Here is a 23,887-nt window from a genome sequence, read left to right as displayed (position 1 = left end):
CTTCGGATCCATGAAATTCAGCACGAGATCCGGAGTTTGGGGGGAAATCGGGGGGGAAAGAGCCCCCCGTGCGCCTTCAGGGAAGCCCCGTGAAGGCGCGTGGGGGAGGAGCCTGATGATTATGCTGCTGCACCAAACCCCGAATTTGCTGAATTTATTTGCTGAACACTCCAAAGTCGGGGAATTCGGCTCCCCCGTTTCCCGCCTTTTTTGAATTCGGTTCATCCCAAACCAGAAACTGCCAAATAGGGGAAAATTCAGCGGTTTTTCAGTTTGGAACAAACCGAATCGACAGCCCAAATGGAGCCCCCAGACTTTGAGGCACCAGCCTGCCAACCGGCTCTTTCCACCAGTCCTCGGCAACACTGAACTTCTGAACCTGAAAACTGATGGACAGCTCAGCTTGCAAATGCCTGGAGGATAGGGGTGACCTCTTTTCAGGCCCATAAAATTGAACCCCCTGTTCTAAACTTTGGTGTCCGTCTAAGGAAAGTGCCTTGCAGCTACACTGCAAATTTGGTGACTCCAAAAAAGCCCACACAGGAGCTTTGAAAAAATTGCCATAGACTATAATGGACCCAATTTTTTTTGTAAACCCAGAAATAAAGCTGAAATATCCCCTTTAGTGGTATGAGTATTTGGCTTATTCTGGGTTTACCAAGAAAAAAAAAGTAGGCCCAATAAGCCCAAACCCGAAATTTACACAAAAATAAATAAATAAAATAAAATTTACTCCCAGAAAGACATAACAGTCCTGACCTGGATGGCCCAGGCTAGCCTGATCTTATCAGATCTCAGAAGCTAAGCATGATCAGCCCTGGTTAGTATTTGGATGGGAGACCACCAAGGAATACCAGGGTTGCTTTGCAGAGGAAGGCACTGGCAAACCACCTCTGCTAGTCTCTTGCCATGAAAACCCCAAAAGGGGTCGCCATAAGTCGGCTGAGACTTGACGGCTCTTTACACACACACACACACACACAAGACATAATGACATCTGCCTGACATCTGGCAGTTCAATCCAATTCACACAGAAACAATATTAACTAGTGTATCACAAATATATTCCAATATCTAAATCTACAAAATAGTAAAAAATACAACATACATAGCCATGTGTTACACACAAAAAGTATAATTATACTTCAAACCCACACACGTATAAATACTGGTAAGTATACAAAGTGTCTACTTCAAATGATATTTCTATATTAAATCTATATATTTTTTCTTTTTTCATAACAGGAACAAAAGCCATCTGATGTCAGGCAGGCGAGGAAGACAGCCATTTCTGTTCTTCTCAGTTCCTCTACCAAAACCTATCATTAATAAAAAATTACCAAAATAATACACCATCCTCTCTCTGACTTTCCATAATTTCTTAAGAAACAATCATAGTAATAAATACTACATTCTGTTCTTCAGTAGTAGTATGTTTATCCCATTTTTTATATAGAGATATAAACTCCCCATGGTTAGAGCCTGGTCCTATATTAACAAAACATATATAACAAACATTAAAAGATAAATTATCCTATACAAAATGCCCATATCATATAACCCATAAACACAGGTATTATGTGTATTTTACCATCTGCCTAGAAAGGCTAGTCACATCAATAGGAATTCAGAGGTTCCCTGTAGGGATACCTAATGGGATTCTCTGCCCTCTTAATGTCAACCACTAAAGATAACCCTCCTCAGGTGTGATATATCACGAACAACCCATCTATTCTAAAAGGTATAACCTATCTAAATTCTAAATTCAAATAAAACAGGAGAGATCATTTTACATGTTCAGCTAAAGGTGTCATTGTCTGGAATAAGTGTATTCTGGCAGTGGCCTCTGGCAGGGGCAGTAGCAGTATATCATTTCCATCTTTCCCACCATCTTTCCTTGCATGGTATAGTGGTTAAGAGTAGGGCTGTTGAAAAAAAAAATTCGGTAAAATTCGGATTCAGCAAAATTCAGCCCATTTTTATTTGGGAAATGCTGAAGTCTGAATTCCCCCTATTCGGAACCATGAAATTCGGCACGAGATTCAGAGTTCGGGAAAAAATTTGGCCTTTTAAAGCCATTAAAAACACATTCGCTCCTTTCCGCGGCTCCGGGGAGGCATGTTTGAAGGTAGAGGTCCCAAAATAACAGCATAGCTTCAGGGGACCATTCTTGCAAGAACCTCCAAGTTTGGTTAAGATTGGGTCAGGGCCCCCTGAGTTATGGGGCCCGGAAGGGATCCCCCCAATCTGCCCATTGCAATAAAGCCATTACAAACACATTCGCTGCTTTCTGTGGCTCCGGGGGGGGGCTTTTTGGAGGTAGAGGCCCCAAACTTTCAGCATAGCTTGAGAGGACCCTTCTTGCAAGAACCCCCATGTTTGGTGATGATTGGGGCAGGTGGTCCTGAGTTAATGGGCCCAGAAGGGGTGCCCCCACCACCCATTGGAATAAATAGAAATAAATACACTGTTTGGACTCAGAGTTTGCAAAACCATGCAAAGCAACACGTGACCCAACCTTGGGAGTTTGCAAACCATGGAAAGGGACAGAGGCATGCTAGCTATGCATAAGGAGCAGGTGGGGGTGGAATTTCCCCTTTTGCATCGGACTCGGGAGTCTCAGGACCAGGAAAATGCATTGTTTAAGTCACAATTTGAAAACCAGTTTTGAGCAAGTATCAAAATAGACCTAACTGATCTTATGAATGAGGGAAAACCTGAGGACACACAACTGAAGCCCCCCGCTCAAACCAGGGAGAGACGCGAGCGAGCCCACACACCCCCAGGCAGAATGGGAGAACCCCCCCACACACCAGTACGGCTCGGCCCCAAATGGGAAAAAAACCAAGAAGGAGGAGGCGCAGTTGCCGAGTGGCGCAGGGGAGAGACTCAAGCAAGCAGCACCATCGCACTCAACCCCAGGTTAGGGGCAAAAAACAAAAGCAGAGCACAGCACACACTCCCGCAGAGGCGAGCGGGCACACACACCCCTCGGCAGAACAGGCAAAGCCCCCCCTCAAAAAACTATGGCTCGGCTCAACCCCAAATGGGAAAAAAGCCAAGGAGGAGGAGGCGCAGCCCAGATGCCGAGTGAAGAGAGACTCGCTATAGGGCTGTTGAAAAAAAATTCGGTATAGTTCGGCCTTGGCAAAATTCGGCCTGTTTTTATTCGGGCCGTGGCGAAGTCCGTACTCCCCTGCTTTGGATCCCCGAAATTCGGGGGGGATCCGGAGTTCGGGGGAAAATTCAGCCCCCAGCTGGGAGGCGCAGATCTGTTTAAAGGGGCCCCCATGTGCCTTCAGGGAAGCCCCCTGAAGTCGCGCGGGGCCCCCTTTAAACAAGCCCCTCTGCTCTGTCTGTGCAGGCAGCGCAGAGGGGTTTAAAGACCCCCTCCCCCCTCCCGGGACTCCCGGGAAGGCAGGCGGGGGGCTGTCAAGCGCCTCTGCACTCTCTGCACTGAGAGCGCAGAGGGGTTTGAAGACCCCCCGCATGCCTTCAGGGAGCTTCCCTGGAGGCGTGCGGGGGGCCCTTTAAATAGATCTAAGCCTCCCGGTCGGGAGGCACAAATCTATTTAAAGGGCCCCCGTGCACCTCCAGGGAAGCTCCCTGGAGGCGCGTGGGGGGTCTTTAAACCCCTCTGCGCTCTCTGTGCAGAGAGTGCAGAGGCGCTTGACAGCCCCCGCCTCCCTTCCCGGGAGTCCCGGGAGGGGGGAGGGGGTCTTTAAACCCCTCTGCGCTGCCTTCAGGCAGGGGCGCAGGCAGTGCAGAGGGTTTCCAGACCCCCCCAGCCCTGCTGGGACTCCTGGCAGGGCTGGTGGGGGGCTGGCAAGACCCTCTGCGCTGTCTGCGCCGAGAGCGCAGAGGGTTTCCAGACCCCCCCCAGCCCTGCCGGGACTCCTGATGGGGGGGTTGTCAATCCCCTCTGTGCTCTCCAATATGATTTCATTTATGCATGGGAGGTTTTGCCTTGGATTTGCAGCTCTCTAGATGCACAGGATCCGCCTGCTCCCAATCATTCCAGTGGGTGGATGGGGGGGACAGCATAACTTGGGACCCCCCTGCCCCAATCGGCACCAAATCTGGGGGTTCTTGCAAGAAGGGTCCCCTGAAGCTACACTGAAATTTTGGGACCTCTACCTCCAAAAATGCCCCCCCCGGAGCCGTGGAAAGCAGCTAATGTGTTCTTATTCGCTTTATTCCAAAGGGCAATTGGGGGGACCACTTCCGGGCCCCATATCTTGGGACCCCCTGACCCAATCTTTACAAAACATGGGGGTTCTTGCAAGAAGGGTCCCCTAAAGCTACAATGAATGTTTTGGACCTTTAACTTCAAAAATGCCCCCCCCCAGAGCTGTGGAAAGCAGCAAATGTGTTCTTATTTGCTTTATTCCAATGGCCAATTTTTTGGGGGACCCCTTCTGGGCCCCATAACCTCGGACCCCCTGACCCAATATTTACAAAACTTGGGGGTTCTTGCAAGAAGGGTCCTTTGAAGCTACACTGAAATTTTAGGACCTCTACCTCCCAAAATGCCCCCCTGGAGCCGTGGAAAGCTGCGAATGTGCACACCCCCCCCCCCAAGGGATCTCTCTCACACAGAGACACTCTCTCTTTCTCTCCCTGGGCCACACAGCAGCTGGATTACACACTCAACCGTGACTGATTGGCCAGAAGAAGACCCAGCTTGGCCACCGATTGGCCGCGGGAGAATGCTGCTTACTAACTGAAGGGTATGCTGTTGATTTGGAGCCCCCGAAATTGCCGAATGTATCCAGCGATTGCCCTGAACTCGCCGATTTTGGCTCATCGTTTTCCCGCCTTTTTTAAAAAATTGGTTCTATCCAAACTGAAAACTGTCGAATCGGGGAAAATTCGGCTGTTTTTGGTTCGGGACTAAACGAATCGACAGCCCTAGTTAAGAGTGGTTTTTTATTGAAAAACAGATTAGGTAGTAGGTGATATTAAAGACCTCTGCTCGAAACCCTGGAGAGCAGCTGCCAGTCTGTTTTCTGTTGCTCCAGAAGGTAAGACCAGAACCAACGGGTTGAAATTATATCAAAAGAGTTTCTGCCTAGACATTAGGAAGTATTTTCTAACTGTTAGAGTGGTTCCTCAGTGGAACAGTCTTCCTCGGGAGGTGGTGGGCTCTCCTTCCCTGGAGGTTTGAATCAGAGGTTAGATGGCCATCTGTCAGCAATGCTGATTCTATAACCTTAGGCAGATGATGAGAGGGAGGGCATCTTGGCCATCTTCTGGGCATGGAGTAGGAGTGTCTGGGGGTGTGGGGGGAGGTAGTTGTGAATTTCCTGCATTGTGCAGGGGGTTGGACTAGATGACCCCGGTGGTCCCTTCCAACTCTGTGATTCTACGATGGCCCACATACAGACAGCTGTTGATTTTGCCCATTTGTATGTTGATGCCTGTAGATGAGCGAAGCTGTTGTGGCAGAGGTCTTGCCAATACCACGTTACCACATTTTGAAGCGAAGAGGGGAAGCCTAGGGGTATTTAGAGATTGGTAAGGGAGGAATTGGAGTGGGAGTAATTTGTGACTCTCTAGGGAGTTCAGTTTGAATGGACCACATCATTTGCTGGTGTAAATTTACATCATTGTTTGGGATGGAACTCTGGGTGGGTCCTTAGGATACCAACGGAGTCCAGCTTACTCCCCGTACATGCCCCCCTCTGCCCAGTGCTGGCCTTTTTCACCAGCAGAATTGTATTGGTGGGGAAGTTATTGGTGACACTTTTCCAGGTTTGCATCCAGGCACTGCCATTCAACAAGGGAGTCCCAGGTTGGTCTGGGATCCTGAAGGGTTTTTGTTGTTCTGTGTCTGGAGTAGGGGTCACTGGGGTTGTGGGGGAAGATAATAGGGCTGTTGAAAAAAAATTCAGTACAATTTGGATCCGGCAAAATCCGACCCGTTTTGATCTGGGAAATGCCGAAGTCCGAACTCCCCCGATTCGGATCCGGGGAATTCAGCACGAGATTCAGCATTCACAAATCAATTTGGCTGAATAAAGGTGGGCAGGGGTCTTTAAACTGTTCCATGCTGCCAGGGTTGGCAGCACAGAGCAGTTTAAAGACCCACCGCCCGGTTTCCCTGGAGTCCCTGGAAGGGGGACGGGGGGTTTAAACTGCTTCGCACTGCCAGCCCAGGCAGCATGGAGCAGTTTAAACACCCCCCGCCCCCTTCCAGGAAACCGGGCAGTGGGTCTTTAAACTGCTCTGTGCTGCCTGGGCTGGCAGCACTGAAGCAGTTTAAAGACCCACTGCCCACTTTCCCAGGACTCCCGGGAAAGTGGGCAATGGGTCTTTAAAGGCAGGAAAAGGCAGGTTCTGGGAACGCCAAACCTGCCGAATTTATTCGGTGATCGCCCGAACTCACTGAATTTGGCTAGTCGTTTTTCCACCTTTTTTTGAATTCGGTTCGTCCTGAACTGAAAACCGCCGAATTGGGGGAAATTCGGCTGTTTTTCAGTTCGGGACAAACCGAATCGACGGCCCTAGAAGATAGTTGTGAATTTCCTGCATGGTACGGGGGGTGGGGTGGATCAGGTGACCCCAGTGGTCCCTTCCAACTCTATGATTCTATGATTCTAAGGATGGGTCTAAAGTGGGAAGGAACTGGGGAACAGCTACAGAAAATTCCTGCAGAGAACATACTACATAGAGGGAGTCGAGAAAAACATTAAGGAAATGCTGGTCTTCCTGCCCTTCTTGGTGATGTACTGGGAAGCAGTCGAGTTTGAGTTGTGTCAAACATTAAACTCTTCCTAAATTACCTCGAAGGGCTTTGGGACCTCTTTTGCAGTCGCTCTAACCAGGTTGTTGGGAGGACGAAATGGGGGGGGGTGTCACATCCTAGACAGCCAGTGTGATGTAGTGGTTAAGAGGGGTGGTTTGCCGTGGTGGAGTCTGATCTGGACAACTAGGTTTGATTCCCCACTCCTCCACATGAGTGGTGGATGCTAATCTGGTGAACTGAATTTGTTTCCCCACTCCTACACATGAAGCTAGCTGGGTGATTTTGGGCTAGTCACACTCTTTCAGCCCCACCTACCTCACACAATGTCTGTTGTGTGGAGGGGAAGGGAAGGTGATTGGAATTCGGTTTGATTCTCCCTTAAGTGGCAGAGAAAGTCAGCATGTAAAAACCAACTCGTCTCTTCTTCCTCTTCTTGTTCTATATTCTCCTTGGATGAAGGCCAATACAGCATCTGAGCCAGTGTGGTGTAGTGGTTAAGAGTGGCAGACTCTAATCTGGAGAACTGGGTTCTATTTCCCCACTCCTCCACATGAAGCCTACTGAGTGACCTTGGGCTAGTCACAGCTCTCTTAGCACTCTCTCAGCAAACCACCTCTGGATGTCTCTTGCCTTCAAAACCATACGGGGTCACCATAATTCAGCTGTGACTTGACGACACATTCCACCAATACTGAATCTAATACAGGACTGTCAAAGACTGCTCCTACCTGTCTTCACCAGCTGGGCTCTCTTTGGTTGGATGTTTAAGTAGTTCACAAAAGCAAAACGTTAAACTCAGGTTTTTAACCCCAAGAATAAAGGATAGCTGCCACCAACCCTGGGACAAAAAAAGGGTGAGCCTCCAGGCAAGGAGTCCAGGGTAACCCCAGCCAAGCTCCAAATTCAGTGTGACACCTTCCCTGCCAGGTTGAGCCCTGGTCAGGCCAATTCACTCTGTTCAAAACGGTTTACTCAAAAGATAGCATGGTCAAAGCCAGTATAGGCACTTAGGATTCAGGCTTGGGAAACCATTGAAATCACTAGACACGTTCAATATTAATAAACTTAAGGTTTATTCAAAGGTTTGTGCTCGTTACAGAAAGGCAAAAGTTACGTGAGGCATACAGCATTAAAACAAGAAAGCTTCAATAATCTAACTACACATTTCAGTTGAAAAGGCATTTGGCATAAAGTCAGGCAAATCAGACAAATAGCTAAATCTTATAGTGATGCAAAAGAGTTACCAAAGTCCAAGAGGTTAGCATCTGTATGTCAGCATGCTGGTCCCATTCAGTCAAGCAAAGATTCGTTCTATGAGGCAAAACAAAGTTTGATGAAAGGCTTAAAGGTTGCGCCTGCGCAACCCCAAACCTCCATGTTTTCTGATTCAAAAAACGGCTCATTTTATCTTCTCCATCTTACCGGCCTATATCTTAGCCAATAAGATAGCAAGGATTTCAACTAACCCTACATTAATTTGACATGTCATCTCTCAGTCACGAGTGTTACGCACTGCCTCGCATTCTGCAGTTACGCGAGACACCTGGAAAGACTCAAACTCAGAGATAACGTTTAATGGCCCAAGTTGTTACCAGCCGATAAATCGTTTGTTGCTGCCCCCAGTTGGCTGTAAATTCAGGGCAGCTGTTTATCTGCAATCTTGAGACCTTGAGGAGTACTTCCAAAATCGAAAGCACATTCCACTGGGATTTGTGAGAGGCCTGCTAGTGTTATTGCAGGCCCCAATGTTTAATTACCAGTGTTTAATATCAGAGAATACTAGGGCAGAAGCCTGAACCATTGTTTCATAGAAGGAAAGCAGGGTGCTTTTCCTTCACAAGGACAAAGGAGAGAGAAATATCTGTTGGGGACAATTTTACTTCTAGTCTCCTGCCTGCAAATGGGAAGTCACTCCAGCTTAGGGTTGCCAACCTCCAGGTACTAGCTGGAGATCTCCTGCCATTACAACTGATCTCCAGCCGATATATATCAGTTCCCCTGGAGAAAATGGCCACCTTGGCCATTGGACTCTATGGCATAGAACTCCCTCCTCTCCCCAAACCCCACCCTCTTCAGGCTCCACCCCAAAAACCTCCCGCAGGTGGCAAAGAGGGACCTGGCAACCCTACTCCAGCTCCCTCTATTTCCTTACCTGCAACTTCCATCCTCTGAGCATTCATCTTCCAAGATCCTGGTCTCATTTTGTTCCCCTCCCACTGGCTCCCTTATCTCTTCTTGTACGCTAGATCATTGCTGATCAGTTTCGGATCAAACCAATCTGGGTACACCATTGTGACCTGCAGCTGTGTTTGATGTTTCTACTTTCATTCATTCATTTAGTTAGTTATTTACTTCAATTTCTAGCCAGCCCTCCCGGCCAAATCATGCATCATAGACACTCACCATCAGTTGTTCTCTGTAGTCTGAAGCCGATTAGACTTACCCGCAGAAGGAAAAAAAGAAGGCCCTTTCCTCAGACAAGACACAGCAAGAGATAGAGGGAGAGTCTGATAGAGGAACGGAGGTTGTGGTAAGAGATCTTCATGGCTAGGCATGCCAACCTTCAGGTGGGACCTTCGGTTCCCCTGGAATTACAGACGACAGAGATCAATTCCCCTGGAGAAAATGGAGGGCTTTGGAGGGTGGGCTCTCTGGCATTGTACCCCACTGAGGTCCCTGCCCTCCCCAGGCTCCAGCCCAAACACCCAGGAGTTTCCCAACTAGGGTTGCCAGGTCCGCTTTGGCCACAGGCAGGGGATGGGGATTAGAGCAACAGCCCTGTGAGGAGTGGTTAGAACCAACACACACAACACAAAGTTAAATTGTGGAACTCCCTGCCCCAGGATGTGGCTATGGCTGCCAGCCTGGAAGGCTTTAAGAGGGGAGTGGACATGTTCATAGAGGAGAGCACTATTTATTTATTTATCTATTTATTTTTCACATTTGTAGCCCGCCCTCCCCCAGCCATGGCTACTAGTCAAAATGGATACTAGTCATGATGCATCCCAATTCTCTCCAGGATCAGAGGAGCATGCCTATTATATCAGGTGCTGTGGAACACAGGCAGGACAATACTGCTGCAGTCATCTTGTTTGTGGGCTTCCTAGAGGCACCTGGTTGGCCACTGTCTGAACAAGGCCTTGGTCTGATCCAGCATGGCCTTATCTTATGGTCTTATGGAGGACGGGACTATCCAAGACGACTGCAGCAGCAGCATCCTGCCCGTGCTCCAAAGCACCTAATATAATGCATCACCAACTCTATGTTAAATTATGGAACTCCCTGCCCCAGGATGTGGTGATGGCTGCAACTTGGAAGACTTTAAGAGGGAATTGGGCATGTTCATGGAGAAGAATGGATACTAGTCATGATGCATCCCTATTCTCTCCAGGATCAGAGAAGCATGCCTATTACATTAGGTGCTGTGGAATGCAGGCTGCTGCAGTCGTCTTGCTTGTGGGCTTCCTAGAGGCACCTGGTTGGCCACTGTGTGAACAGACTGCTAGACTTGATGGGCCTGGGTCTGATCCAGCAGGGCTTTTCTTATGTTATTAACAGAGGCAGGATAATGCTGCTGCAGTCATCTTGCTTGTGGGCTTCCTAGAGGCACCCGGTTGGCCACCTTGGTTTGATCCCGCAGGGCTTTTCTTACGTTCTTATTTTATTATTTTAAGTTTATTAAATCTATACCCTGCTCCTATAACAGCTGAGGCTAGTCCCAGAGCGGCTCACATTTAAAATACGTTACAGTAAAATATGATGGATAAAAATATAATATATTCCAGGAAAATACTAATACTAAAACTAGTTGGCACCTAGAATTGGCTTGCAGGTTCACAACAGGTTTTTGGGGAAGCAATCAATTCCCCATTCAGGATCAAAGTTGGTACAAAATAATGAGAAGGGGGGAGAGGTAGGCTAGCTATCTCTCATACCATCGCTGCCCTCAACCATAGGGGGAGGGGCCGTGGCTCAGTGGTAGAGCATCTGCTTGGCATGCAGAAGGTCCCAGGTTCAATCCCAGACATCTCCAGTTAAAGGGACTAGGCAGGTAGGTGATGTGAAAGACCCCTGCCTGAGACCCTGGAGAGCCGCTGCTGGTTTGAGTAGACAATACTGACTTTGATGGGCCAAGGGTCTGTTCCAGTAGAAGGCAGCTTCCAGTAGAAGGCAGCGACTACAAGTATTCTACGAAGTGAGAAGTGGCATTCCTGTTCTCACTTCGAAGAATACTGACTTCTGAATGGGTTGATTACTCTTTCTAGATCCCTTTCATATGGGGAAAAATTGTTCCCATGAATTTCCTTTTGAAGACTCTTTGGACTTTTTGAAAAGCAGTGAAGCCCTTATTATTGGTCTCTTTAAACATCATTGTGGTCGCCAAGCTGAGGAAAGATTGGATTCCGAAACGCATACTTGTGATAGACCCACCCTGGACCTTTCTTCGTCTCTTTGTGATTTTTCATGGACTATAATTCTTGAGTATACATGAGCCTTTGTTAAGGCCACAGAAATAATTCTTGAATTTATGTTGTTCATGTTTTGTTGTTAAAAGCAATCTGTATATATACATTTTTGTTATTCCAGACCCAGTGAGGTTTCTGTGTGGCTTTCAACACAGTGTTTATAAATATATGTTGTGTTTTGGATTTTCCCAAAAATAGAATTATTATATTCTATAATATTGTTTTCTTTTCCAGTTGGTATATTTCACATTATATTATCTTTGAAGCCACGAGCTGCCATTTATTATAGTTTCTACTATTTCCAGCATAGGTATTTTCTTCTTCCAGGAAATATTGATGCAGCAAACATTGTTGGGATAAGGTTGCCAGCACTGGGTTGGGAAATACTTGGAGCTTTTGGGAGGTGGAGCCTGAGGAGGGCAGGGTTTGGAGAGGGGAGGGACTTCAATGCCATCGAGTCCAATTCCCAAAGCAGCCATTTTCTCCAGGGGAAATGGAGATCAGTTGTAATGGCGGGTGATCTCCAGCCACCACCTGTTGGTTGGCAACCCTATGTTGGGAATCCTTTCCTGCTTCAAAACAAGAAAATTTCCAGGCCACTTTGAATCGTTTCCATATTTTGTTCTTTCTCCACAGGGGCAGATGTTGTCAGTCTCGTCTTTCCGAATCCCTCTTTGGGGCCTGCTGATCATGATTTACTTTCTGGAAGGCAAGTCCATGTTGTGCTCCTAGCAGGATAGTTTGATCCTCAGTGGCTAGGAGACAACCTCTGTACTGCCTCAGCATTGCTTCTGTCCATAGTTTGAAGAGTTGTTGTGGCTTATTTGTTTATTTAAAGCATTTGTCAGCCACCTTTCTTCCTTATGGAGCTCAAGGCACCTTACAATACAAATAAAATACATAAAATAGTGAACAAAAATACACACATACATATTTTACGGCTTTGTATTTTTAAGGTTTGGTACGTTTTATCGCTATTGACTGATTGTTCATTGAACTGTTGTGATCCGCCCCGAGCCCCATGACCCAGGGAACGGGTGGGCTATAAGTCTAAAATAAAAATAAAATAAAAACACAACCAAAATTTAAAATCACAATTTAGCACTGCTTTAATCAAATGCAGTCCTAAATAAAATTGTCCTTGAACACATGAAGCTGCCTTCTACTGAATCAGACCCTTGGTCCATCAAAGTCAATACTGTCACCTCTGACCAGCAGCAGCTCTCCAGGGTCTCAGGCAGAGGTCTTTCACATCACCTACCTGCCTAGTGTTACTAGGTGGGCAGCCTGACCTCCCGCCCTGGTCATGGCAACCGCACCAGAGACTCACTATACTGCCTAAGCGGCAATGCCCGTCGCTTTGGCAAGTGTACCTTTGCTTCGTGCAAGCCAGAATGTCCAGGACAAGAGACCGGGTTGCCCCTAAACAAGCCAGAGGGAAGCCATGATCCTGATTGTCTCCTGATCCAAAGAGAAGCCATGGAGCTGTGGCGTCAGCACCACATAGCCTTCTCCTGCATTTCCCCCCTCCCAACAGTTCAATCAGCAAAACATCTGTTGCAATCTACATTAGCAGCTGGAGACGATTCCCACAGCTGCCACATCCTGGAAAGCCAAAATTTGCACCTTCATGAGACATCGCCATAAATCTCCAAGAGATAAGAATCAGATTCCAGCCAGTCCCGCGGATGTACAAATCACTGGTGTCAGGATAGCATATAATATTGCCACATCACAAGAAGTCTTTGATCCCCATTGTTTTGAGAAGGAGCCATCTAGAGCCATCTCTACCCCCCTGGGAAGCCCCTCACCACCCCGCCCCCAGAGTAAGATATAATTGAATCCCCCAAAAGTCCTTAGCTCTCTCTCTTCCTCTCTCTCTGGTACTGACTGTCACTCTGCCAGAGTGAGCAGCCATGCTGGAACATACAGGGGACTCCCCCTGCCCCCTTTTTATTCCTCTCTGCCATGGAACTCAGACATCTTCTGGATTTGGTAATGTATTACCCCACCAATGACCTTAGAACCATCTCTGTATATATCACCTTTTTCTTTCTTAGGAATTTCTGTATTTTTGTATGTATCATTGAACGTTTGCTTATATAAACTCTCTTAATCCGGAAGCCATTTGCCTCTGTCTTTTTTCAGGGGTTACTGACAACAACTCTGGTATACATTGGGTGTGATTCCGCTATATAAATAAATACTCTGTGATTTCCAACTGCTGCGATAATTCCCCAAGTTGAGAGCAGTTTGGGTAACAGAATTGGTGGAGAATGTGGGCACCCCTGCACATGTGAATGCAATGCAAAGTCGACACGTGGGTATTCCACGGGCAGATGTAAGGGGAAGTTTCGGTGACTCTCCGAATTTTGACTGAACGTGTCACCTGAATAAATTATCACATTGAAAGAACAGAGTGTGTGTGTAACTGTGTGTGTGGCTCTAGCAGAGCGCTATCTAGTGGGTTGGCGTTACCCCCCTTTTCATTCTTTGGCAGTGCGATCAAGACACCTGGCGGAGGCCAGTCTATGAGCCCGAGTCAATGCATATGGGGGTCATGTTTGCCTAATCCTGGGAACCATCTCTCGATCTGACAGCAGATCGGGACTCCTTGTTTGAACGGCTGTCTGGTTTGGGACTGTCAATGTAGGCTTGCACCTAGACACTTGCATGTTCTGATATAAAAACACCCCGTTCCCCCCTCTGTCCTGAAAACTCTCTGTAGAAGAACCTTTTGAGATTCTTTGTGTTTAGCTGGTCCACTCTCTTCTTGAGATTCTCTGTGGTGCACTTATTTTCCGGCCATCACCAGAGCTGAGAAACTGGGTAACTGAGTAACTGAGTAACTGAAACTTGCGATCTGGACGTGGATCATAGCCCAGGCAAGCTCAAGGCCCCCAAAGAGGAACCAGGAGCGGGAAGCATTGGTATCCTAAAACTAGAAGCACCCGAATGCTTGAAGCCAGGAGCGGCGAGCACTGATTGTCAGCAACTGAGTAACTGATAGGATTGGCCTAGGAGCAATGGTGTCCTAATATGAGAGCAACCAAGATTTGGAAACCAGATGGGACGCACCGGAATTTCCAATAGGGAACCCCGGGAGGGAGTTCTTTGTGCCCTTCATGAAAAAGGCACGAAAGTCCCTTTTCATCCAAAATGTTCAGAAAACTGGAGAGCCTCCCATGCCTAGAAAAATGGCTAGTAAAAAAAGGTGAATGCCCGTGGGAAGAAGGAAGCTTCTGTACTGAAGATCCCATAGAAACATTAAAGGAAACCGTTCAAACCTTCTGTGAGAAGGACAAACCGTCCTCCTCAAAGAAAACGAAATACTTAGCATGGGGTCTCTATACAGCACTCATGATTGTAGGGAAATGCTAGAAGAAGCCCGCGGTGCCTTCGATGAAGAAGAACAACTCACTGTGCAAGTCCAACAATTAATAGCAGAAAATAACAGCCTTAAGTTTGAGAAGCAAGCAGCCACGGCTTCCGTAATAGAAATAACCTGAGAGAAGGATGCTCTCTCCCTCTGCAATGAAGAGCTCACTCAGCAGCTCACAGAAGCGCTAGAAAAATCGGCAAGAACCACCCAAGCTGCCAATTTCCTTGTCGAACAAAACAAACACAAATATGAAGCAGCCTCACATGAGACCTGCCACCTGGAGATCAATGCATTAAAACAGCAATTAGATCTCCAACAGTCTCTAATTAGCACTGTGCAACCGCAACTGGGAGGTATTGCCCCACTATACCCCATCTTGAAGGTGGCTGAAGCACCAACGACGCCAACCAGTCCCAAGTGGGAAACAGCACAGGAGGCTTCTGCCCCCCTTGAGCCAGTTGTCACAAAAAAAAAAAAAAAAAACCAGGACCCAGCAGGGCAGACAACCTGTTGTAGAAAAACAGATGATTGAAACTAGACAGTGGACTGCAGAGGAATTAAAGACTGCCACTGCCCATGTAGGTCCCCTTAACCGGGACACAGTAATATCATGGATGACTGCCGCTCACACCTCTTATCCCATGGCAGATGGGAATGACCTAAATTCCTTGGTATTGCGATGCACTCCTCCACACGAGCATGTGAGGTTACATTCTTATATGGCCACTCATGATCTCCGCAATTTGGGAATGCTACCCTGGATAAGGAACATGATGGAATTCATTCGGGTGGGTGAGTCCATCCCAGCTATTTTCTGGGCCGAATGCCAAAAGTCCGATGAAGACCCCGAGGCATATGTGGCTAGGAAAAAACTTCTAGCATGATTGGCAGAGATCATAGACCACGATAACTGTGGAGTCCCCTGCTTTAACGGGGGGGGGGGAGGACTCTACGGGTAGAACGTGCAAGTGTCTAGGTGTGATCCTACATTGACAGTACCAAACCAGACAGCCGTTCAAACAAGGAGTCCTGATCTGCTGTCAGATCGAGAGGTGGTTCCCAGGATTAGGCAAACGCGACCCACATATGCATTGACTCGGGCTCATAGACTGGCCTCCGCCGGGCGTCTTGATCGCGCTGTCAGGAGACAATCAGGATCATGGCTTCCCTATGGCTGGTTCTGCAGGGGTGACCAGATCTCCTGTCCTTGACAGCCTGGTAATGCAGTGGAGCGCTTGCCCAGAGCGACAGGCTGTTAACGCTTAAACAGTACAGTGTGTCTCTGAGGTAGTTGCCAAGACCAGGGCAGGAGGTCAGGCTGTGCATATGGCAACAATTGTCCCTTTAACTGGAGATGCCAGGGGTTGAACCTGGGAGCTTCTGCATGCCAAGCAGATGCTCTACCACTGAGCCACAGATGCCTTCTAAAATTTGAAAGTGATAGTGCTGGGCACACCTCCTTGGGGATGTTGTTCTGCAACTGTGGGGCTGCCACCGAAAAGGCCCTCTCTTGTGTTTGCGCTAGATGAGCTTCTTTGATTGGGGAGACAGTTGAGGGACTCTCCCTGTGACTAATTCCCAGGGAGGAACATATGAGAGAAGACAGTCCTTCAGATACCCCAATGCCAAACCATCTATGGTTTTAAGATTATTTTCTTGAATCTGAAAGACAAGTGGAAATGCCAGCTATTTCTCTGTGAACAAAGAGAACATTGTTGAATGTGAACAGAACAAAGTGAGGGGGGTGCTGGTGAAGGGATTTATCTTCCCCCTTGCATCCCCACCATTTCCCCTTTTGTATCGAGCTTTTGGATCTGACATTCCTTCACAAGGTAACCCCTTTTTCCCCTTTCTCTGTCAAGAGCAGAAGCAACGTCCTGCCCCAAAGGGTGGCTGTCCTATGTCAACAACTGCTATGGACTCTTTCCAGACAAACTGACCTGGAAAGAGGCAAAGGTGAGAATTGGTACTCTAAACCTGAGCTCCATATTTCCTCTTCAAATTGTATGTGCAAATTGTTGTTCTCAAACCTTTTCCCCCCACAGCCTGAAGGCACCTTTGTAATTTTGTTAGAGGGTGGTGGGTGCAACCATAAAATTGTTATGGCAAGCACAGGGGGTCTCTTTTTATTGGGGGAATTAGCTGGAGACTAGATAGAGCTTTGCAAGAGGGTGGCATGGGGAACTTTTAACCAATTCCGCCCCTAGGTGAGCGAGCCAGATGGAGAGCAACCCAATAACGAGGGGGCTTTTGTGAATTTTAAGGGTTTTATTAAAAGTAATCAAATAGGTTAAAAACACACTCACAAAACAAACAATTCCCAACACACACAGAGCTAAGAAAGTAAAGGTTTGAGATTTCCAAGGAGGCTAAAGTTACCTTCCTGCAGAAGAAGGTTCCAGAATGGCAGCTGCAAGAGTGGAAGGGGAAAGGACTGCACGCCAGGTGTAGGGCTCACATCTTGTGTAAATGGCAGCATCCCTACCGTGTCAAAAGTAGGGCTGTCGATTCAGTTCTTCCCGAACCGAAAAACAGCCGAATTTCCCCTGATTCGGCAATTTTTACTTCGGGACAAACAGGGAGCCGAATTCAGCGAGTTCGGGGTGTTCCCGAATAAATTTGGCAAATTTGGGGTTCAGGGCAGGAGCAGAGGGGCAGGGGGTCTTTAAGCCCCTCTGCGCTGCCTGTGCAGACAGCGCAGAGGGGCTTGACAACCCCCCGCCCGCCTTCCCAGGAGTCCCGGGAAGAGGGGTGGGTTTTTTTAAAACCCCTCTGCGCTGCCTGCGCAGAGAGCGCAGAGGGGCTTGACAACCCCCCGCCCGCCTTTCCAGGAGTCGGGGCAGGGGGTCTTTAAACCCCTCTGGCTGCCTGCGCAGACAGTGCAGAGGGGCTTATTTAAAGGCCCCCCCACGCGCCTTCAGGGGGCTTCCATGAAGGCACACGGGGGGCTCTTTAAACAGATCTGCGCCTTCCAGCTGGAAGGCGCAGATCTGTTTCCCCCCCCCGCACTCCTTCAGGGGGCTTCCCTGAAGGTGTGCGGGGGGCCCTTTAAACAGATCTACGCCTCCCAGCTGGGATCTCTCCCGAATTTCAGGGATATGAAGTGGGGGAGTTCGGACTTCGGCACAGCCCGAATCAAAACGGGCTGAATTTTGCCGAATCCGAATTTTACTGATTTTTTTTTCAACAGCCCTAGTCAAAAGGAGATATTTTTATACCCAAGGAAGGGAGGAGGAGGAGGTATGGTCTCCCTGCAGTTGGCAATGCTTGATGATGGCTGGGGTACTTGAGAGTTAAGTGTAGATTTGGAGATTTGTTCTGCAGCAAAATGGCTGCCACTGGAGGTGGAGGCAAACACAGAATGTCAGGGAGTGAGAGTGTGCATAAATCTTATACTAAGTGTTCAATGTTTCAGGCAGAAGCTTTATTTAATGTGATGCCTTTTAGAATTAAAACAAACAGGGGACCTGCAAGAACGCGTGTGGGGTATCTCATTTCCCCCTTCCCAACTATTGCCTGGAAAACCCCACTATCCCTCCTCTTTACCTGCTTCCTTCTCTCCTTCCCACCCACCAGCTAATCTACCGTTAGCTGCACCCTAGGTTTGCCAACTGTCCAATGGGGGCTGGCAAAAGCCCACCAATCCACCAGGCTGCCCTCTGCCCCTCAGTTGGTCGGCGGGCAGAAGACAGCCATCGGAGGGGGGGACACGATCGGGACACACATGACCCCAGTTTCAGAGGCGATTGCTAGAGCATCCACATCGCTTCCGGGAAAATCCGGAAGTGACGTTGGTGAGTCACGCGCTCCCTAATCGTGGCCACCAGCCACACCCCTGCAAAGCTCCTGCCAGTAGCGAGGAGCAACCTGGAAACCCTACTGCATCCCCATGTTCAGCTTTCCCTCCATCCCTCCCACAGCATCTTCTACCCAGGAAAACTGTGGCGCTGTTGCATGGTGTCAGCCGCAGAGCCAGGCCCAGTTTTTAGTGTTGCCAGGTCTTTCTTTGCCACCGACAGGAGGTTTTTGGGGTGGAGCCTGAGGAGGCGGGGTTTGGGGAAGGGAGGGACTTCAATGCCATAGAGTTAGGGTTGTCAACCTCCAGGTGGTGGCTGGAGATCTCCCGCTATTACAATTGATCTCCAGGCAATAGAGATCAGTTCCCCTGGAGAAAATGGCCACTTTGGCAATGGGACTCTATGGTATTGAAGTCCCTCCCCTTCCCAAACCCCACCCCAAAAATCTCCAGGTATTTCTGAACCTGGAGCTGTCAACCCTACATAGAGTCCAATTGCCGAAGCGGCCATTTTGTCCAGGTGAACAGAACTCTGTTGTCTGGAGATCAGTTGTAATAGCGGGTGATCTCCAGCCACCACCTGGAGGTTGGCAACCCTATTTCCCTCTGTAGCCTGTTCCTCCACTTCCTTCTTTCTTTTCCCACCTACTGGCCTTTTGTCCATCCCCCATCTCTTTTATACTCCATCTTCCTGCACAACGGGGAAACAAAGCAGCTTCCATCATTCTCCTCTCCTCCATTGTATCCTCGCAACAACCCTGTGAGGTAGCTTAGGCTGATCATGCATAACTGACCCAATGTCGCCCAATGGGATTCCATTGCCAAGTGGTGATTCAAACCTGGGTCTCCCAGGTCTTAGACCAAAATATCTAACCACTACACAACTGGCCTTTTTTGGGGGGGAGGCTGCTGTTGAACAGTAGCAAGCAGCCTGTCCTGAAAGTTTCAAGGTAGGTATCAAATTGTCCAGTGTTTGCTGGCAGGCCTGCCTTTATGAATCCTCCCCAAAAGGCCAAAATACCTCTGTAAAGGGCCCTGCTCCCTTATATTGCCCTTTATTGACTGAAAACAAGGCTTGAAGGCTGCCAGTACTGTATGGTTGCCTAGGAGACCACCAGACTCCTGGAGGTTGGCAAATCTATCAGTAGGGTTGCCAGGTTGCTTGGATTGGCAGGCAATTGCCCACCAATCCATTGGCCGGCTCAGAGCGGGGATTGCACGCATGCATGAGACACGATTACATCAGTTTCAGGTTTACCCCAGAAGCACCGTGTCGCGACAGGATGCTTCAGCGCTCAAGCCCCGCTCCAAGCCAGCCGATGGATTGGCGGGGTAAACCTCCCGCCAGAGGAGAAGGGGACTTGGCAACCCCATGTATGGTGGCCTGACGAGGGTCTGGTGCAGTCAGACAGCAAAGCCATGGCCATGGGGCTGTCTGGCCAGGAGGGGCCTAGGGGGTGCAGTCCCAGCTGGAAGTGGGGCAGGGAAGTCTCCAAGGGCCAATTAGCCCAGGCAGCAGGCACTGGAGTAAGCAAGGCCTACAAAGGCCCCCTTAATTCCTTGCAGCCCCCAGCCAAGGAGGAGGAGGGACCTGGAAACCCTAGCACCCAGTAGGATTGCCAACCTTCAGGTGGTGGCTGGAGATCTCCTGGGATTATAATTTATCACCAGGAAGGCTTGCCAAGCTCCAGGTGGTGGCTGGAGATCTCCTGCTATTACAACTGATCTCCAGCCAATAGAGATCAGTTCACATGGAGAAAATGGCTGTTTTGGCAATTGGACTCTATGGCATCCCCACACCCCACCCACCTAAGGCTCTGTCCCAGGTATTTCCCAACCCAGTGCTGGCAACCCTATCTCCAGGAGACAGAGATCAGTTCACCTGGAGAAAATGGCTGCTTTGGAGGGTTAGCTCTATAGCATTATAGCCCATTGAAGCCCCTCCCTTCCCCAAACCCCACGCTCCTCAGGCTCCATCCTCAAAATCTCCAGGGATTTCCCAACCCAGAGCTGGCAACTCTAGCATCCAGCCTGATCTTGCCAGGAAAGATTTCTAGTAGGTTTCCCAGGTCCCTCATCACCACTGGAGGGAGGTTTTAGGAGCAGAGCCTGAGGAGGGTGGTGTTTGGGGAGGGGAGGGACTTCAATGCCATAGAGTCCAATTGCCAAAGCGGTCATTTTCTCCAGGGGAACTGATCTCCATCAGCTGGAGATCAGTTGTAACGGTGGGAGATCTCCAGCTACTACCTGGAGGTTGGTAACCCTAATTTCTAGGGTCCAGTGCCTCCTAGGGTTGCCAGATCCAGGTTGGGAAATACCTGGAGATTTGGGGGTGGAGCCTGAGGAGGGCGGGGTTTGGGAAGGGGAGGGACTTCAGTGCAACAGTCCAATTGCCAAAGCGGTCATTTTCTCCAGGGGAACTGATCTCTATCAGCAGGAGATTAGTTGTAATAGTGGGAGATCTCCAGCTAGTACCTGGAGGTTGGCAACCCTAGTGCCGCCCGATCCTCCCACCCCCAGAGACCTTTTTCTCTAGACTAAGAAGTGTTTTCTCTGGGGTCTCTCCCTTAGGAGGAATGCAGCAGCCTGGGTCAGAGCAGCCATCTTGCCTCCATCCTCACTGACACGGAGCAGACAGCGGTGAACACATACCTGACTTCTTCATTCAGTGGGGTGGGAAATATCTGGTTTGGACTCAAAGACAAATGGAAAGTGAGTATCAAACTCTTGCTGCTACAGTAGGGTTGCCAGGTCCCTCTTCACCACCGGTGGGAGGTTTTGAGGCAGAGCTTGAGGAGGGCAGGGTTTGGGGAGGGACATCAATGCCATAGAGTCCATAGGGGAGTGGCCATGGCTCAATGGTAGAGCATCTGCCTGGCATGCAGAAGGCCCCAGATTCAATCCCCAGCATCTCCAGTTAAAGGGACTAGGCATGTAGGTGATGTGAAAGACCTCAGCCCGAGACCCTGGAGAGCCGCTGCCGATCTGAGTAGACAGTACTGACTTTGATGGACCAAGGGTCTGGTTCAGTATAAGGCAGCTTCATGTGTTGAAGGAGGAGGAGGAGGAGGAGGAAGAGGAAGAGAGGTAGGTGATGTGAAAGACCTCTGGCCTGAAATCCTGGAGAGCCGCTGCCGGTCTGAGTAGACAATACTGACTTTGATGGACCAGGGGTCTGATTCAGTGTAAGGCAGCTTCATGTATGCCTTGACCTTTGCAGAAGATCCCAGGTTCAATCCCTGGCATCTCCAGTTAAAGGGACTAGGCAAGTAGGTGATGTGAAAGACTCTTTGCCTGAGACCCTGGAGAGCCACTGCCAGTCTGAGTAGACAATACTGACTTTGATGGACCAAGGGTCTGGTTCAGTATAAGGCAGCTTCAGGTGTTGAAGGAGGAGGAGGAGGAAGAAGAAGAGAGGTAGGTGATGTGAAAGACCTCTGGCCTGAAATCCTGGAGAGCTGCTGCTGGTCTGAGTAGGCAATACTGACTTTGAAAGACTAAGGGTCTGATTCAGTATAAGGCAGCTTCATGTGTTCTTGTGTGCACAGAGCATTCTTTTCCCTCCCCGATAATAACGCTTCTCCGTTTGCTGTCTCTGCAGATTAGACGGTGGACGTGGGAAGATGGATCAAAGACCAAAGACTATCGCTGGACTTCAGGTGCACCCAGTTTCTTAACAGGTTCAAAGTACTGTGCCTATATGATAGAATCTGAAGGTGAGGAATGTGAAACAAGGTATGCTAAGAACTGCAGCATGGGGGGTGGGTCAAGGTGAGAGGAAACCTGAAATAAAGATGTGGGCGATACAGGTTCAAGTCCCTACTCTGCCGTGAGGGTCAATGGTGACCTTGGGCAAGTCACAAACTTTCAGGATGAAATGGAAGAGAACCGTATATGTCCCTGTGAGTGTAAAGTTCTGTCAAGTCGCAGCTAACTTCATAGAATCATAGAGTTGGAAGGGACCTCCAGGGTCATCTAGTCCCATCCCCTGCACAATGCAGGAAATTCACAACTTCCTCCTTCCCCTCACCCCAGTGACCCCCACTCCATGCCCAGAAGATGGCCATGGTGCCCTCCTTCTCATGATCTCCCTAAGGTCAGATCAGGCTGGGAGCCAGCATGGTACAGTGGTTAAGAGTGGTGGTTTGGAGCGGTGGACTCTGATCTGGAGAACCAGGTTTGATTCCCACTCCTCCACATGAGCTGCAGACACTAATCTGGTGAACTGGATTTGTTTCCCCACTCCTACACATGAAGCCAGGTGGTTGACTTTGGGCTAGTCACAGTTGTCTCAGCCCCACTTACCTCACAGGGTGTTTGTTGTGAGGAGGGGAAGGTGATTGTAAGCTGGTTTGATTCTTCCTTAAGTGGTAGAGAGAGTTGGCATATAAAAACCAACTGTTCTTCTTTTTCTTCTTATCTAAAGCCAATTCCCTACCTCCTAGGAGGTTGGTACTCCATCCCTGAAATAACTACATGTGCTTCTTGGTCAAGGACCTTTATCCAAGACAATATTTTTCCCCTCCAAAGCTGGGTTGATAAAGTATTGCTTGTCAAGATGGAAAGGCAATAGATCTGTCTCTCAGTGAACCATACAGGGATCTAGTCCAACTAGATTCTAGTCCAGTAGCACTCTAGAGATATCTGATGAAGGGAGCATTGACTATCGAATGCTTATACCTCAAAAACATTGTTGATCGCTAATGTGCTAGCAGACTCAAATCTATCTGCTCTGCTGCACACCTGCACACCAGCTAGGCTACCCTCTGAAACTATACAGAGATCTTGGCCACCTTTGGAATTGGAAGAGGGAGGGATTTCTTTGAAGAATAGAAGGTGTGGAGGGGCATGATCTTGTGACACTGAGTCAGTGTGGTGCAAGTGCTTAAGAGTGGTGGACTGATCTGCAGAACTGGGTTTGATTCCCCATTCCTCCACGTGAAGCCTACTGGGTGACCTTGGGCCAGTCACAGTTCTCTTTGAACTCTCTCAGTCCCACCTACCTCACAAGGTGTCTTCTTCTTCTTCTTCTTCTTCTTCTTCTTCTTCTTCTTCTTCTTCTTCTTCTTCTTCTTCTTCTTCTTCTTCTTCTTCTTCTAGGTTTCAAGACCTGGCAAGATGCTGACTGTTCACTGAAGTTTGCCTTCCTATGTAAGATGACGTCCTGAGCAGAGGTTTCTTCGGTGTCCATGTGTCTGTCTCCAGTGCCTCAGTCTCATCAAAGGACAGTTTTCTTCCAAGTGCCTAAATCCTTCCATCTACAATAATCCAGTTTCCTATATCTCTGTGTTGCAGTTTATGCCTCAAACATTTGTGGAGTGGTGGCAGCCATAAATTCTCTTTCAACACCATGTGTGGCTTGTTAGTCTGGTACTGTCTGGGCCTCAGATTATTCCATAAATAAAGCCTCCCGATTTGAACAAGATGGATATTTCAAGTAGCTGGTGTTATTCTCAGGCTGAGGATGGTAGGCTCTGTTCCTGTTGATATAAACC

At 48.6% G+C, this 23,887-nt stretch overlaps 1 protein-coding gene across 1 annotated transcript in view; it reads left to right on the top strand.

Annotated features, from left to right (window-relative positions):
* Nucleotides 1–23,560, top strand: part of LOC130474948 (C-type lectin-like) — a 42,467-nt gene extending 18,907 nt beyond the window's left edge. The window contains exons 2-5 of the mRNA XM_056846638.1: nt 16,459–16,552; nt 20,964–21,104; nt 21,994–22,108; nt 23,493–23,560. Coding sequence (XP_056702616.1) covers nt 16,459–16,552; nt 20,964–21,104; nt 21,994–22,108; nt 23,493–23,560 — 418 coding nt within the window. The remainder of the gene's footprint in view (nt 1–16,458; nt 16,553–20,963; nt 21,105–21,993; nt 22,109–23,492) is intronic.
* Nucleotides 23,561–23,887: the final 327 nt, after the last annotated feature.

The sequence above is a fragment of the Euleptes europaea genome, chromosome 3 (genome assembly GCF_029931775.1).
Source record: "Euleptes europaea isolate rEulEur1 chromosome 3, rEulEur1.hap1, whole genome shotgun sequence".
NCBI classification, from domain to species: domain Eukaryota; kingdom Metazoa; phylum Chordata; class Lepidosauria; order Squamata; family Sphaerodactylidae; genus Euleptes; species Euleptes europaea.
This window is presented reverse-complemented; position numbering and strand designations above follow the sequence as displayed.